The sequence below is a fragment of the Marmota flaviventris genome, chromosome 11, assembly GCF_047511675.1.
Source record: "Marmota flaviventris isolate mMarFla1 chromosome 11, mMarFla1.hap1, whole genome shotgun sequence".
Taxonomy (NCBI): domain Eukaryota; kingdom Metazoa; phylum Chordata; class Mammalia; order Rodentia; family Sciuridae; genus Marmota; species Marmota flaviventris.
The window spans coordinates 3,209,037-3,226,570 of NC_092508.1; the positions used below are offsets into that span (position 1 = coordinate 3,209,037).

Here is a 17,534-nt window from a genome sequence, read left to right on the forward strand (position 1 = left end):
TGGGACAGGAGGTCTCAGGCGGCAGGGCGAGGTCTCGGGAGCCGCAGTGAGGAGGCCAGCTCCATCATCAACGCGGGACCCTCTCCAGGGATATGAGCTGGGAGCAAGGACAAGAGGGCAGTGAGGGGGGAAGAGGGACGAGTGGACGGGCTCCTTTGGTGTCCACGAGGGACAGGGTGTGACAGGACCAGGGCTGGCCGAATGCTGAGCAGTGGGTGGGGTGGGGACAGTTTGCTGGGCCTGCTGACCTGTGGATCGTGGAGCAGGAGAAGAGGGGGAGGAACTGCACTCCCGGGAGCTTGACCACAGCCACCAGGCAGAGCTGGAGAAGGAGGGCCTTGGTGGAGAAGGGGGAGCCCGAGACGCGGGTCAGATGCGGTGGCCCAGGGCTGAGCAGGCATCTGTCTGCTGAGTCTGCTTAGAGGCGAGGTCTCAGCTGGTGGGATTAGGGGGGCCATTGGCCATATCTGCACAGTCTGGCCACCATGGTAGGCACACATGGCTACTTAAGTTTAAATTAAAAGAAAATTAAAACTTTGCTCCGTTGCCTTAGCCACACTTAAGGTGCTCTGTCACCCTGGGTGTTGCCCGGCTGCCTCACCAGGAAGGGCGGACACAGCTTCCCATCTGCAGGTCTGGGCCATCTGGACCTGAGGCTGAAGCTGGGGGAGCAGTTCCTGAGCACGGCAGCATGCCCGAGGCCCTGGGTGCCATCCCAGCACTGCTAACGACAGACAAAAACAGAAACCGAAAACCGACCCAGGGCTGGATGAGGTGACTGGGGGGGGGGGCACCCAGAGCAGAGAAGGGGGTGAGGCCAGGGCCTGGACCCTTGGAGAGAGAATATCTAAGGAGCTGAGGTCCCACAGGGGAGACACTGGGGGGCTGGAATCCAACACGCAGCTGTGGAGACTCGCCGCAGAGAGGGCTCGGGAGGCTGAGCCTGATATCTCAAGATTTAAAAATGTGGCTTTTAAAAATACAATGAGAGGTAGCCCCATTGTCATAACCCCCTTCCTCCTCACACGCCTGGGAACTGTCCGTGCCACTGTCTTCTACAACGCCAGCATTTCCACGGCTGCCCCGAGATCCACTCTTGCTCCCCCACCTCGTTGAGCTTGGTACTCATCGGGGTCGCAGGTCTCCCTCCACCTGCCTGAGTCTCTCCTGGGAGACTCTCCACGGAGGACTTGCGGCACACTTTTAGGAGCTGAATTCTTACTTTACTTTCAATTAGTTCAAATAGCCACACGGGGCTTGTCACGGAAGGTGTGGCCTTCAGGATATTAATATGATGGCTTAACTGGGCTATCTGTTTCTGTTTGTATCTTTACCAAGAGGAGGTGTCAGGGCAAGGCTAGGGGACACTCTGGGAGGAGACTGAAGAGGAGGAAGAGCCACTGTGGTGAGCAGGAGTGGGGCTGGCCAGGGCACGGATCAGGAGGCCGTGCAGCACAGGGGCAGGTGAGACCGGAGACCTGCAGGCTGCAAGGCTGGGAGGCGCCCCTCCAACTGAGGGCCTTGTGCAGGGCAGTGCTCAGTCAGAGAAGTCCTGGCTGGAAGGGCGGCTGCCTGAGCAACAGCCAGAGCATCTGGAGTGGCCATGAGCCCAGGGAGAGAGCCTCAAGGACCAGGGGCCATGGGAAGGCTGCCAATGGACTGGGACACAGTGCAGCCACGGGGTCTGCAAGTCCTGGTGAGGACAGAGTTGACTAAGCAGGTGTGGGGGCGGAGGAGGGCAGTCAGAGACACCCTGGGATGCGGTGGGACGATATGAATCAGCAGAGGGGCAGATCTGAGGAGCCTGGGAATGGGTGGCCTCAATGAGCAGGGTCAGGATGGAGGTCTCAGAGAGTGCATGCATGTGCTCTCCCAGGGTACCCTGGGGTGGGCTGGCCCTTGACCCACCGCTCTCTGTACTGGTCCCAGGGTGGGCTGGGCAGCTAGGAGGCAATGTGGGAAGAGACCAGGGTCTCTTCCCACATTGAAGCTTTTGGGGAGGGACTGGGATGGTGGGGACAAAGGGTGTGGGTGCATTCTCCCTTCTCAGTGGAGCCCTGCGTCTTGGGGAATCTGTGATGAGTCCGATGACACTAGGATATAAGTACCTGTGTGGTTCAGCACGGTCCCTGTGGAGGGTCCCTTCATCCTGAAAGAGGACCTGTTACACCAAAGCTCTGCCCAGAGGCAAGGGCCGCGTGGCACTGTGGCAACCAGTGTGGGCAGGAATGGGGCCTTTCCTGACTCCACAGGAAGTCTCTGTGTCCCCTCTGCAGAGCTGGCTGGACTCTTAGGGGACACAGTCCTGCAGAGGGCAGGCCCCGTCCTTGGCCCTGTGCTCTGTTCCTCCATGGGGAGGCTGCACCTAAAACCCTCTCACCTTCATGCTGTCCCCAGGGGAGGCCTGTGACATGAGACCTGAACTAAATGCAAAAAAGGAAAGACTAAAGAGTCGTTTTCCAACAGCGCAGAGTCCCCTTTCCAAGGAGCGTTTCTGGCGCCTGCTCCAGAAGTGGGTGTGGCCTGCTCCAGAGGTGGGTGTGGCCTACCACCAGCCTTCCTGGTGTCCTCCCTGCCACTGTCATCACCATGGTCAAGCCCGCTCTCCAGGGCTGGGTCTTTGGATCCAGCTGGTCCCTCCTCTGGGTGAACCGGGGACATTTCCTGGTTTGCAGGAGAGCACAGGCTGAGACTGTCAGAGAGAGGAGCTGCCCCTTTGAACTCGGTCTCTTCCCCCCACCCCACTGGAGCCTTCTCCCCACGCCGAGCCACAGGTGCCAGTCAGCACATTCGGCAGGGAGGCCCTTGCATGTCTCCTCAAAGTTCCCCCCAAGGAAGACACATGTTTTCATCACGGCGCCTGCCCGGGACTGAGGGCCAGGAGAGGGGACAAAGTTGATTCTGCCCTAAATCATTCTCCTGATGCCAGTGGCCTTAACATCCCAGCTTTGTACCTCTGAGATCATTCTGAGTCTTTGGCCCACAGTCCCGTGTGCTGTTGGGGAGCAGGAATACTGGGGCACCCAGTGCAGCAAGCAGGGCTCCCTGGTCCCCAGTCACTTAGGACGGCGCCTGCCTGGGTCTGCTCTGAAGCAAGACGGCCGCCCTGCCGGCTGCAAGCAGAGCTCTTCCCAGGGCTCAGCCGGCAGCACCCACCACCCAGGAGCTGCAGCCCAGAGAATCCCTGCCCGTCCTTCAGAGGAAGGCTGCCCAGGTTGCCTGTGCAGCCGCGAGACTGGCTGTGCATGGGTTGCCAGGAGAGCACTGCTAGACTGGCCTTCCACTACTGGACGTGACCTCAGGTGGCCACAGGTCCTCCCTGAGGGCTTTACTGGGGAATGGGTCAGAACAGTCTGGAGAGAGCACAGGCCTCACCAAGGGGATAGGATGCTGGGTGCCAGGTCTCACAGCCACAAGGCCTTTGCTCCTCTGGCACATTAGGGATCTGGACCAGCTCATTTGTCACTGGCTTTGACGGAGGAGACCATCACAGGTGCGCTGCCCTGACACCACGGGGACAGGTGTGGGTATCACTGCCAGAGTCCACCAGACACCCATCCCTGCAGCTGGACACTCACATGAAGGGGAGGGAGGGACACTGAGCAGCCACCTGACTGACTCATCTCTGCTAATTTTGTAAATATGAAAATTAACATTTTTTTTCTGGTTGATTGCTTTTGAATTGGTCTATCTGGCAAAGGGACTTCTTGGCACACTGACTCCCTGGCAGACTGTCCCTGGGCCCTCACAGTGAGTCCCTATGCATGTCACAGCCCTTAGGCTCTTTCCCAGAGGCAGATGGTTTGTTGTGCGGCCAAATCGATGTCACAACTTTCCCACCATCTTTGTTCTGCCAACAGCCATGGCAGGTTCTTTGGGCAGGTCCAGGAGTTCATTGTCCCTTCTAGAGAACGTCAAATACATCAAAAGCTCAGCTGGACATTTCCTGAATCGCTAAGTTTCTTCCTGCCACTTATTCCGGGTCCTCTGAGGACCGGGGTCCTCACTCAGTCCACTGTGATTCAGAGATTAAGGAATCAGGAACCCGGGAGCACGGCAGAGGCCCCAGGGGAACCCAGGGAAGAGCCACAGAGCATGGGGCACCTGGCAGCGAGACATGATGACAGTGTTGACCCCGGTGAGGTGGCAGGTTAACACTGGTGACAGATTGCGGGGGGGGGGCTTGTTATTTTAAAATGATCTTCAGGGCTGAGGATGTGGCTCAAGCGGTAGTTCGCTCGCCTGGCCTGCGTGCAGCCTGGGTTCGATCCTCAGCACCACATACAAAAAAAAAAAAAAAGATGTTGTGTCCGCCAAAAACTAAAAAATAAATATTAAAAATTCTCTCTCTCTTTAATAAAATAAAATAAAATGATCTTCAGTGTCATTAGAGACTTGCGCAGCTCTAGCCAGCTGGGTCTGCAGACCCAGTTTGGGTGGTGAGAAGCCAGTCTTGCTCCTGCCTGTTTCAAGGGTGCCCTGTCCGAGTGTCAGCATGACCCAGACTGTGCAGAACTGAAGCCACATGGTCTGACTCGGTGGTGCCCATCTGCCCGCCTCGTGAACATGGTTCCGGGCCTGCCACTCCTGGGGTCAGCTGGAAAGTGTAAGGGGGCTTCTCAGGGGCAGAGGCTGCTCTACTTTTGTGGCATATTTAAGACAAAACCAAGAGGAAGAAACGCGGGTGGGCCGGCACCACACCCTCCACTGCTGGTGTGATTCTCACCCACCAAGGGTATCACCCGCTGGGTCTGGATCTGAATGGTAAGGGCCACGGGGGCTTCAGTGTTCTTGACCGATGTTCTGTGGTGTGATAGCATTTGGGGTGGCTGACAAGCCCATTCCCTAATCACATGGCTCCAGAAGACAGCAGAGTCAGCCAACTGCACTGCCCTGACCTGCTCATTCTGAGCCAATGGCAAAGAGACCCGTCTGCGGCTGGCTCAGCAGGAGACGGGTCCTCAGGCTCCTTCCCTAGGAGCACCGACAGGTTACCTGGGTGTCTCTTCTTTGCAGTGTGAAATGACCAATGGAGCATGGAATCAGGAAAGACTGATGTCAGACAGAGTGGCCTGCATGCGAGAGTGTGGGATTTCTGCAAAACCACTTTGCATAACCCACCACTGAAGGAGGGGAGGGCCTCACCAGAGTCCCTGGGGACACAGTGCCTGCCTGGGACTCCTCTGGTTCCCTCCTGCTGCTCCCTGGAGAGCAAGGATCCCCTTCTCCTGCATTCTGCCCAGACAGGGGATGCGCTGGTAAAAGCTGCCATTTAAAATAAAGGCCAACAAGAGCCAGGCCTGCGCTCAGATGGGGTAAGAGCCATCCCCTGGGAAGGAGGCTCTTCCCATGAGGAAAGGCCAGGGTGTCTGTGGGCGGAGATGACATTCAGTCCTCCCTTTGGCACAGCCTGGAGACCGAGGCAGAGAGCCAGTGCTACGGTTAAAAAATCCAGAGGACATTTGAGCTTTCTATAGACCAAATAGAAAAGACGGGAAGGGCTTCAGACTGTGGACAGTGGGCCAGCAGAGGCTGGAGGGAGGAGGCAAAAGGGCAGGCCCCCAAGACCCAGTTCTGCCCTTGGAGAGAGGGCAGGGCCTGCAGCTCTGGGTCTCTTGGCTGCTGGAGAAGTGGGGTCAGGCCTGCAGCACACCAGGCTTGGGCTGGCCCGTGGCTGCACAGCAGGATGGGCCCTCCCCAGAGGCCAGGCCTGGGAGCTGGACAACTATGCAAACCCAGAGAGGACAAGCAGCCCAGGGCGGAAGGGGAGCAGGATGGCTCTGAGGGGCGGCACTGACCAGGTCCCTTCCCCATGAAGGCCTGCGTGGGTGGGGCTAAGCTCTGATGTCTTCCTTTGGTGATTTGGGACCAGATTCCCCTCCTGGCAGCTCCTTCCCAGTCTGTCTCTTAGCTGTGTGCTCAAGTCAAGTGCCCTGGCCTCACTCCCTCTGAATCCCTCCTGGTGGCTTCCTGCAGCACCCCTCCCCCACCCCAGCTTTCAGTACTGAAGTAGGTTGAGCAATGGCCCCCACCAAAGCATCCACATCTGGGTCCCCAGAAGCTGCAGGTGCCATTCTGCAAGGTGACAGGGACTCTGCAGGTGTGATTAAATTAAGGATCTTGAGATATGAAGATTTTCTTGGATATCTGCATGGGAATCCCCAAGTGGGAATCACATATGTCCTTAGAGGAAAGAGGGAGGAGAGAGGGAGGGCAGGTGGGGAGGGAGAGAGAGAGAGAAAGGAAAGAAAGAGGGGGGGAGAGAACAGTGGAGGTGGGCGAGGGCATGCCATGCTGGAGGACTTGGAGAGGAGGAAGGGCAGTCGGTCAAGGAATCCAGGCCCTTCCGGACCCTGGAACAGGCCGGGAAGTGGCTTTTCAGACAGAACCACTTCTGTGGACATCCTGCTTTTAGGCTTCTGACCTCCAGAAAATACTGAGTCCTTCTCTGGCAGCCCCAGGGAGCGACGGCGCCATCTGCATGGTAGAGCTCTCCAGCTCCCCAGGGTGTGCGCCCAGTCGCCCGCCCACTCCTCCACTTGGTACCCGGTAGGCACCTGACTCCAGCTCCCCAAAAGCACTTCCTGGTTTTCCAGAACCTGCTTCATCCGTGCCCTCCCAGCTGAGTCGGCCTCAGCTCTGTGCCCTCAGGGAAGCCCGCACCACCTGGGAGCTGCCCTTGACTCCTCCCTGAGGAGACCGAAAAGCCAGATGCCTGAGGCCCCAAAGTAAAGCCATTTCCCACATCACAGCTTCCTGTGCAATGCACCTCACCCTGCACCTCTGCCTTGCACCCACCCAGGAGTGGCCAAGTGACAGCACTCAGGGACGTCAGAGGACCAGGGCTCGTGGCCCAGACACCGACACTCACTCTAGTCTCTCGTCTTCTCTCCTCCGGAGGTCGAAGTCCCGCTGCACCACCTCCCAGATGTGCTCCGCCTCTTCATCCGTGAGCTTGGAAAGGTCCAGCTTTCTCCCCATCTCTGCCTCTTGTCTGAGTCACACCTGGAATGTCACAGGGTCACAACTGGTCAGCCCCAGGAAGCCTACAGATACCAACCGAGTCCTAGAGTAAGAGGAGGGACAGCAATGATTCCTCCGAGTGTCTCGCAGTTTCCTGCCTGGAAATCGGTGTCATCTAATAAATCCTGCACAGTTTACCAAATCTAAAGGAGCCCCTGTTTACAGTTTCCACACGGGACACATGCAGGGCCACTGATATTCTCTTCCCACAGGGAGACAAACATCATGCTTCTCCATCCTGGGGCGCGGCTCCCTTGCTGGGTGAGGGCTTTGCCATGCCGCCCCCAGGCTTCCCAGGGAGAGAGTCCCTTCTCCACATCCTCCCAGGCTCTGGGGGTGGGGGCTGATGGCCAGGCAGCAAGCATAAGGAGATACACATCATCTGTGAGGGTCGCTGTCCTCTGACGTGGGGGGTTCTATGGCTGGATTAGAGGTTGCTTAGACTGTGAGCCCTGGACCCCATCAGTCCATCCTAGTCTGAATGGACTGACTGGGTGGTTAGCTGTGGGTGTGGCTGGAGGAGATGGGTCTGTGGGGGCTGCCCTGCAAGTGGGCACCTTCCCTGCAGCCCGTCCCCTCTCCGTTTCCTGTCTGAGCTGAGCAGCTTCCCCCCACGGGGCCCTTCTGCCAGGACCTGCTGCCCCGCCTCAGGCCCAGAGCAGTGGGGTCGCTGTCTGTGGTCCCAACTGTCCCAATGCACTCTCCCTCCTCTAAGCTATTCTAGTCAATGTTTGGATCCCAGTGACAGAGCTGAGGAAAGCTTGTTCCCCAAGGTTTGTCACGTGGTAGGGAGGTTCCTGGGGTCACACAGCATGATGCCCGCATGAGTGCATTGTGCTGGAGTTGGGGACATTCGACAGGCACTCCGTGGTGAGGCAGAAGTGACTCAGGTAAGGGAGAGGCAGACACCTGGGCAGGTGGCCAGGGCAGCCAGCGTTGCCTGCTGACAGAGGTCGGCTGAGGGAGGCTGCCCCACAGGAACTCTGGGCCCTGGTGTTCGTGAGGATGGCCAGCTGCTGCCCTCAGGGGCCTGATAACCCAGTCCCCCTCACTGTGCTGGGGCTCTGTGTCTAGATGACCCACAAACTGGAAAGTCAAACTTGAGACTTTGAAATTTGCCACACCTGATCCCCATCAACGTCAAAAAGACACAGAAAAGAAAATACAAATGTCAGAAACCAAGATAAGCAGAACATTAGAAACTCATTTGCAATTCAAAGTGTGGTCAGCAGCCTGCAGCATCCCCTGGGAGCGTGTTAGGAATGCAGGTTTCCGGGCCCACCCAGCCAGACTGGATCAGATTCTGTATTTTGACAAGGTCCCTGGGCAGTTTGCACAATAGAGCTGGCCAGTGCTGCTGGTTCTCAGGCCCCTCCGGGTGGCAAAGCTCCAGGGGAGACCCATGCACTCAAGCCACAGAGGACCTTGGTCTGTGGACTAAGGGGTGGGCCATGGGCACGGGGCAGGCCAGGGGTGGCAGTAGTGGTGGCTGAGCAGAGGACAGTGCTCTGCTGGCTTTTCAGACAACACTGCTACTGGGTATAACACTGGAGGCGTCACTGTGGAGGGAGGAGGGAGGACCCTCCTGGGGACACTGCAAAGCTCCTCCTACTCCCCTTCAGAGGCTTCCCAGCCATCTCCACTCCTTCACTGTCCCCTGCCCCATGCACCCTGTCTCTCCCTTTCTTTATACCTCCTAACAGTGGTGCCAGACAAGTTACTGTTAAGCTCGGTGGGGACAGTGTCTGTCTGTGCTGGGCACTCAGTGGGTGCTTTCCATGCCCCCAGCACAGAACTCCGCTGCAGACCTGCAGGGGAGCCCTGCGACCTGAGATTCTGCTGTGACCATCAGACCAACTGGGCTCCAGGCTTTGGGAGTCCCAGGGAAGGTCACGTTAGGATGACCCCAAAGGCCTGTTGTGGATGATCAGAGGCCAGAAACCCAGCATGTGACTCAGCAAGCCTTTCTTGAGGACTTAAACCCATTTCCTTGGGACATCTGAGAAGGCGCATAGTCAGTGCCCTTCCAGCGGGAGCTGGGGACCCACAGAGACCAGCTCTTGCTTTGAATCTCGCCCAGCATCCGGCTCCAGCGCCACCGCGCGTGCCAAAAGTTCTGAGAAAACCTTAAAAGCATTTGCCTCGCCCCAGAAATGTACTTGGATTTGGTGACACAAGAGGTCAATCATGAAAAGTGACATGGTCTAGCATATATTATTTAAAATGAAAATTTTCAGAGGTCCATGGCTGCCAACCAAAATATTTTAGAAAAAAGTGTGTCTTAAAACTGGTGGAAAATAATTTCTTAAAATTGTTGCCACCACACCACAAGGTTTCTAAGCTCCATGCCGACTGTGAGAAACTCACCGTGGTCGGGGGCCAACTGCACATTGCCAGTTGAACTCAGATTCTAGACAGGAAAGTGCACAGTGGAAAGCCAGCATTCCTGATGCTCCCAGAACACATGGTGTCTGGCTTCTAGAAGTGAACAAATAGTTCTTATCTGATGCATGACTGGGGCTTATTCATTTTGGGGAAAAAAAAAAAGTATCATAAGGAGAGCATTCATTGAAATTCTATTTTCAGAACGGATGAGCAGCGTGACCCTCAGATGAGGAGTCCTTATTCTCTCTCCTCCTAAAGCAGAAGTCAAAATTCCAGGCCTTGATATAAGAAGCTTATGTCCTTAGGTGTGAGGAAGGAAAGAAAAGAAAAAACAGAAAGTGCATGTTTCTTGTCCTACAAACTTGCCTTTTTCAGAGGGAGGCCAAGGTCACAGCTCCTCAGAACTGACCCCCAGGGCTGCCCACTGCACACTGGGGAGGTCCGTCCTCTCTGTCCCCGCGGAGCCTGTTTCTTTTCATCTGATGCCTGTTCCTCATAGGATGACCCCAAAGGCCTGTTGTGGATGACCAGAGGCCAGAAACCCAGCGTACGACCTCAGCAAGTCTTTCTTGAGGACTTAAACCCATTTCTCAGCCAAATAACAAAGACCAACGAAGTCGAAGTCAGGAACTGCGTAAGAGAGCTCAGGGAGCCTTCGGGCTAGGGAGGGACTGGACACCTGTGTTGCGTGGTCCCTGCCAGAATGGGGCAGGGGAAGGGTCCAGGCTGGTGCTAGGACATCAGAGTTGGCCTAGAGCAAGGCTGGGGGCAGCAGCATGTTGGAACGTGGGTGTGAACCAGCGTGGCACGGGGGGCAACAGCCTCTATGACTGGAGGCTCCAGCAGTGGCCCTGAGTTCAAGGACACATACACACTGTGCTGTTTATATCAAACCTGTGCGATTTCCATTCAGAATTTGAAAAGTACACACCCCACATAGCTAAGCCAAGAGCAGTGTGTTGGCGCCTCTCAGGCAGGGAGTCCCCTGGAAAGTTCTGCTCTAGTGCTAATTCTTAGCTCCGGCCTCGTGAGGGGGGGGTGCAGGCCGGGAGGCCAGGGAGCCTCTGCAAGCTTCTCTGATGGCTGTGCCTGCTACAGAGACCCTGCTTGTTCAAGCACAGTTCCTGGACAGAGAGTGGTTGAGAGCCAGTGTTCCCAGCAGGGTGGAACTTTATCCACCAAGTCCTCCCCTTGATGAACTGGGGCCATGCAGCAGCTGGACACTTTAAAAAGTCAATCTCTGGAGAGCAATCTAAAATCAGATGGACAATAGGTTCGACCGTAGCATTTAAAATGCACAACCAAGTCGGTGGCATTTGGGGGACATATTGCAAGCCCCCTCTGCCTGTCCCAGGCCAGCTCAGGTTGAGGTCACTTGAGTGTGGTAGGGGCATCCCCCACCCCCACAGTCAGACTTACCCACAGCCTTCAGCAGGTTGTGGTCCCCTGTGGCCCCCAAGGCCTGGGTCTGTATCCACCACCCGACCACCCACAACTGTCAAGGGGCACGGGCGGCCGGGGAGGTGCTAGGCCTGTGTGGTGCAGAGCTGCTCTGAGCTGCCCTGCAGGGAGGGCTGATGGGCGTGTGCTGGCGCAGCGGGCTGTTTCGTTCTGCTTCTGTGCAGATAACCCCTAGTCACGAGGTTCCTGAACCAAGACACTTTTAATGTGTTTGTGCTGCACTGCTCAGAGTTAATCCTATTTCAAATCTTGGAGACGTCCGTCTTCCCCAATGGTTTAGTGGTCAGAGTGGAGAAGAGGGAGGTGACCTGGAGACAGACCAGCAGGAAGGAGAGAGCGGAGCTGGAACGCACAGCCTCGACTCAGATCACTGAATGTCAAGGGCTTGTCATGTCCATCCACTAAAGGCTTCAATTCATATTTTGGTCGAATCGAAGGGAAATCTCTAATGGTGTTTCTCCTAGCAAAGACCTGGCTTAGTCAACTCTGGGGCTTGTCGCCTCCAGGAACTGGAGGACACTGACTTTGAGTGGGCACCCACCCAAGCAAACAGAAACTGGAAAGTCAAAGTCCCTCATTAAATGCCGGGCTAACAATAGCAGGGCACTTGACAGCCAGTGGCAAGGTGTGTTGTGTGGCTGTGTTCCTGCTGACATGGGTGTGGGCAGAGGTGCCATCTGTGGTGCCCTCTGCCTTCAGCCTTTGTAGCTCTCCCAAATTATGTCCTCACAGCTGGCCTCTGGGGTCACTTCTGTGGGCAGGGCCTGATGCCCACTGCTAGAATGAAAGCCCAGCCTTCCTCAGCAGCAAAACGAGCACGTTTCCACCCAGAGGGCTGCTGCCTGCCCTGCAGGGCACCAGGCACCAACACAAGGCTCTGGAATGGCTCATGCAGGTGGCTGTCCTGCAGCTCAGCTGCCCACCCACCCTGTCCATTCTCTCTGTTCCCCAGCTCTCTGAGAGTTTCTCACTTGTCCACAGACACAGGTTCTGCACCTCTAAAGCCTTCGCTCCCATCTCTGCAGCGAGTCCAGACCCAGGAACAGCCGCAGAGAGCTGGCAGCTGGGCTCTGGTCCCGCTCAGGCACAGCCTTCCCTGCCACTGGGGACAGATTCCTTCTCCTTCCAGGGTTTCAGTTTTCTCAACTGTTCTGTGGACAATGGTCAGGCTCCATGACCTCTCTGGCCCTCTAGCCCAGTGTGCTGCTAGGATGTCAAAATTAAGAGAAACCATGATGGGGTGGGGGCAGTGGGAGGGTAGGTGGGCTCTTCTTCAGAAGTCAGCCATCCCTGAAGGCTCCCCAGCCACCCAGACCAGGGCACATCTGGGCCACCCCTGCGTCATCCTTGAAGGGCACCAAGGTCACTTTCCCATTAGCCTACAGCTCCTGGGCCTCTTCACCACCCCCATCCCACTAGGCACACACTTGGCTGCTTTTAAGTTTTCAGTCACTAATGCCTTAATACAGCCATGGACTCCCTGTGGGTGTGCCTGGCACTGTCCCCAGGTCCTGAGGGGCACCTGCCATTGTCTCATTGTTTGGATGGACACCGAGGCTGGGCAAGGTTGGCCACATATGCCTCCTGGATAGGTCCCGAGGAGCCTGGAGACATGGCCAGGGTCAGGGCTCTTGTCCAGGAAAGGCTTGGCTTTGCTGAGGTCCCATGACCCCATGGAGGGATGGGCACGCCGGCAGTGATGGGCCCTCAGAACTGAGAGGCCAGCATGACTGCCCAGCTGCCTGTGGTCCGCAGCTCTGGGTGGTGCCAGCCTCTGCACCCACTGTGCCAGTGGGGGTCTTGACCCCCATTACCATTCCCACCCCTCCAAGGGAAATCTGTGAGAGATAACAATCACTTCCCAAGAAAAGCAGCACGGGCAAAGGCACCCAGGTGTCAGGAGAAAGCGAGGGGGGTTCAGTCCTCACTTAAGGTCTGCAGAAATGGTGCCAGTGAAATCTCTGGGGTTTGCAAGTGACATTCTGATCCCGAGGGTCTTGGGGCCAGTGGGGACAATGCCCGCAGTGCTCACTGCCCACAGATCCTCTTCATCTCTCCACAACGAGGGGTAAGAGAGGCCAGGGAGCCTGTCAGCCGGCAAAAGATGATTCCGTAATCCTGCGGCTCTCAGAGTCCAGAAGAGGGCCAGAAGGCCTCCTCCCATGCCAGGGTCCTTGGCCTTCCTTCCCCAAACTGAGCTGGGCAGCCCCAAAGGAAGTCTGTCCCCAGGTGGCCCTGGACCTTGGGTGATCAGCTTGAGTCTCTTGGGAGACAGCAGCCTTAGCCAGCCTGCACTGCACTGCAAGGGTTAAAACCAACTGTTTTTTCTCCCCAAAATGGGCTTCCCCAGAGGTTCAGGTCAGTCTGATCAAGGAATCCCGGAGAAGCCTGGGGTCTGGGTTCGCTGGCTGGGCTGGCGCTCTTCAGGGGTTTGGACCAGGGCCTGGAGGGAAGCGGTGGGGTGTATTCACGCTGTGGTGCCGCAGGCTCCTGACTCTCCCTAAGCCTGGGCTCCCTGTCCTGGAGCCCACCAGGTCCAACTTTCCCTCTCTCGGTGCACTCACCAGCCTCTTTCCCCGGGACGCTCAGCCCCTGGCCGAGCGGGTCCTTGGAGCTGCTCCTCCGAATCCTGAGAGTGAGAATGAGGATCCCTCAGCCAGGATGTCGGCCAGGCGCACTGCCGCCAGCAGGGTGCAGGGGGCCAGGCTGCCGCTGCGCTCCTGACCTGCCCCGGTGCCGCCCGCCTAGGTCACGTGCTGCGCGCCCCGCCCCGCCCCGCCCCGCCCCACTCCCGGATCTCTGGGCACCTGGGGCGCCGGCTAAGACCCAGCGGAGCTCCTGACAAGCTAGTTTTGGGGGGAAAAGCGATGACAGGGAGACGAAGAGGTAGCCACACCTGCGAGTCGCGCACAATTGTGACAACATTGCCTGGGTGCTGGCACCAGCTTGCTGAGTACCCGGGGAGTGCGTGGTACCTCCTTGAATTAACTCCCTTTCTAACGCTGCAGGGAGAAAGGCTCAGAAAAGCGCCTTACCCAGACCCACCAATTAGTAAGTGGCATCTTGCACTTGAAGGTTTCCTGCCACAGACCCGGCCCCAACTGCGGGGGCCAGTAGGCCTGTCCCAGCCCAGTCAAGATCCGGAGAGGACTGAGGGAGTCGGCATGTCCTGGAGCTGGCCCCGAAAACACTACTCTGGACTCTAGGGTCAGCGATTGGATGCTCAGGGGCACTTCAAACCCAGTCGGTCCCTAGCCAAATTCGCATCTCCAGCCCAGTTGGCCAGCTTGTCCTCCTGAACTGCCCTGGACTTTAGGGGAGTTTCACCCTCTTCCTCCAGGTCTGGGCGTCAGAGAATCCTAACCTCCCTCCCTCACTTGTCCTTTAAAAATGATCTTTCCCTAGGAACTGCTTTGGCAACTCAGTTTCCACATCTGCAAAATAGGATGGAATATAAATAAATGGACAGGTTCTGGGTGAGGGAATTACTGTCTCCACTTAGCAGAGCGGGAACCAGCCTCAGGGAGCCTCTGATAGCACTGGACAAACCCAAAGCTTTCAGAAGCCACCAAGCCCTTCCAGTTAGAGCATCAGTTGCCTGCTGAGCCGCCACCCTGGAGGTGAACTGGTCACTTCAGGCCCTGGGAGGTGAGGACAGGACACTCCCTGCCACCACCCACCCAGCTGTGTGAACCTGTAAACAGGTGGAACATGCTTAAATCGCCATGCCACAGCCCAAGGGGATCCGGTTTTCACTTCCTTACCCTATACTACTATTGGTTGTAAAATTAACCCTTAAAAGTTGGTATTGAAAATGTAAGTTTCTTAAGGGCAATTTTTTTTTTAATACTGTAGTGCCCATTCATTTGAACTATTTACACCTATCTCGATCTAGATCCAATTCACCTTTCTAACAATTGCAGAGAAGCCATTGCATGGGTTGCCATGATTACTTACCAGTCTTCTATTGGTTTTCATTTTTTTGTTCTTTTAAAATAATTCTGCCACAAATATCACTACAGGCAATTCTGAGTATCATGAACACGTAGATATTGATGGTGTAGACATAGTGTACAGATACAGACGTCATTGTTCATGCACACATCTATCATTATAAAATCCTAAAATTGGAATTGCTGAGTTGAAGGTCGTATGTGATTTTTAAGGGAAATTCTAAAATTGAATTGTTGAAACAATATCCCTGCTGTCGGACCACCTGTTTGTCTCGGTCTTGCAGAGCCTCACCCTCAGTTCCATGTCTGTGTGGTTCTCTGGTTAACACCTGCAGTTCTCTGCTCTGGGGTCAGGGCGGCAGGGGCTGTGATATTGTCCTGGCTGTCCCTCTGCACAGTGCTTGAGGCATAGTGCAAGTACCAGTAAATATTTGCTGAAAACACGTTGTTCGGTAATCGTGATCACATGGTAGTGTATTTTGATATTGCTGCTCATTCTGACTTTGCCTGATGGTCATTTTCCAAACAGAACTCTGCCCTTCCCCACCCAGGTGGACTGAGCTCACAGCACTTTCCTGGTTCCGTGGGGAAGGGACTGGGGGGGAAGGTGGGACTCAGGGAGGAAGGGCTGAGACCTGAGCCGTCTGCACAGCCATCATTTTTTCTTTGCTCTTATGGTTTGTTGGCACTGTGTTTTGAGACAGCGACCCCAACTCAGCTCAGCCTCTTGCTCTTCCTTGGGTTGATCCAAGACCATCTCTCTCGCCGTCCAGGAGGGGTGTGCTGGCGCCAGGACACTCCCCCTTCTGCTTGAAGCTTTGCTGAATTTTATTTCAAATGTCTGTGCCCTGATGTTCCCGGGGCAGAACACCTACTTGTTGGCAGTACGCCGTCTCTTTGGTTGAATACACAGGGAGATGCCTTCTACAATGGGTTGGGAGGACCCCCGGTCACCCAGGGTCACCAGAGAAGGTGAAGCCCTTCTGAAACCATCAGGACACGCAGGCTTGTGGCCTGTGTGAGACATGGCCAGTGAGCAGGGCGCCCTCTGAAATGATTTAATTAACTTAATTAGAAATCAAGGGCTCAGGAATGGGGCGGACATTACAGATTCGTGCTCCGGTCCAGGAGGCCTGCCTCCAGAAATCTCAGTTGCGTGTCCATACAGGAGAAGAGCAGGGGATGGGTCCTCAGGGAAGACCTACTGTGTGCTGAGCAAGTGCTGTGTGAGTGTGAGGGCCTCATTTCATGGTATCAGCAGGCTGGGGGCCCGAGCTACACGGTCACAATCAGCTGGTGCTTACCCTCTGTGGATGGGCTGGGTTGGGGCTTTCAGGAAGCTGAAGCACACAGCTAAGCTCCAACTCACACCCAGGGCTGAGCCTCTGGGCCTGGACCTCCACTATGCCCCAGGCCTCGCACTGGTGACCAGCTCTGGGTGCCAGGTCAGTCAGGGGCACAGAAGCTATTGCAGGCAGACCTGGAAACATACAGGCAGAGCCCGCCAGTGGTTCTCTGCCAGTCAGCCTCAGTGTGTGCTGCCCTGTGGCAAGTGGCCGGCAGCTTCCTACCCCAAGTCCCAATGGATAGTGTAGGCATTACGGGAACAATTCTTTCCACCCCTCCACTTCCATAATTCACAGAAATGACCTAATTTCAATTTCAACGGTGTAAGTTGCACTTCATATTTCACATTAATGTCTTGTTTGAACTTTCCAGAATGTTTGCAGTTTGATAATGACTCTCCCCACAGTGAAATATGTCACAAGACTCTCTCAGCTCAGTCTGATGCCAGCACAGGGCGTGGTGGTCAGCATCAACTGGAGCCAACCCAGAAGCAGGAGCGAGATTCCAGCAGCACCTCACCCTGCCCACCCCTCACCAGGGCCAGATCCCAAGGCACCTTACCAACCCAGAGACACAGCTGTGGCCCCCTGCCCCGACCCCGACCCCTCGCTCAAGCTGGCCCTTCATAGTCAGTTCCCTCCCCGTCACCACCACTGAAGCCCAAACCCAATCAACTTCCTGGGCCATGATCTGCAGTTGCCTGACCCCACAAACCCAATCCAGTCTGATTGCTTCCTGGAACACAGTATGTGCCTCCATACTGAGTGGAAAGTTACTTTTCTCCTCCAGCCTTCCAAAGTTAACCTTTAAAATTGGCTAAAACCCTATCTGCAACTCATTATCAAACTGCAAATTGTATTTCAGGGCTTTGGAAACACTTGATTACAATTTTAAAAATTTAAAATCACTCACTCACATAACAAGAACTTCACACAGGCGTGGGAAGAGGGATGAGGAGCTCAGGCAGGTCTATCTCCTCAGTGTGGGCCACAAGCCAGGAGGCCTCCAGAATAGTGATTAAGACATCCTCATCTCCTGCCAGGAGTGGCGGCATACGCCTGTAATCCTGTGGCTCAGGAGGATTGTAAGTTAAAAGTCAGCCTCAGCAACTTAGTAGGGCCCTGTCTCAAAATAAAATATAAGAAGGTCTGGGAATGTGGTATGGTGGGCAAGTACCCCTGGGTTCAATCCCCAGTACGGGGGAAAAAGAAATCCTCATCTCCTGACCCCTGGGGAACAGACTGTGTGGAGCACCAGACCCCAAATATCACTCCAAAAAGTGGCATCTCCAGATGACACACAGCCTACCCAGTCAAATTTGAATTTCAGATAAATAATGAACATCACAATAAATATTGCGTGGGC

General features: G+C 55.6%; 1 protein-coding gene across 1 annotated transcript in view; it reads right to left on the reverse strand.

Annotated features, from left to right (window-relative positions):
- The window catches only part of Mlph (melanophilin), a 44,764-nt gene extending 31,249 nt beyond the window's left edge, over positions 1–13,515 (reverse strand). Inside the window, exons 1-2 of the mRNA XM_071619332.1 lie at positions 13,434–13,515; positions 6,872–7,005 (exon numbers count right to left, since the gene is read on the reverse strand). Coding sequence (XP_071475433.1) covers positions 6,872–6,981 — 110 coding nt within the window. The 5' untranslated portion in view covers positions 6,982–7,005; positions 13,434–13,515. The remainder of the gene's footprint in view (positions 1–6,871; positions 7,006–13,433) is intronic.
- Positions 13,516–17,534: the final 4,019 nt, after the last annotated feature.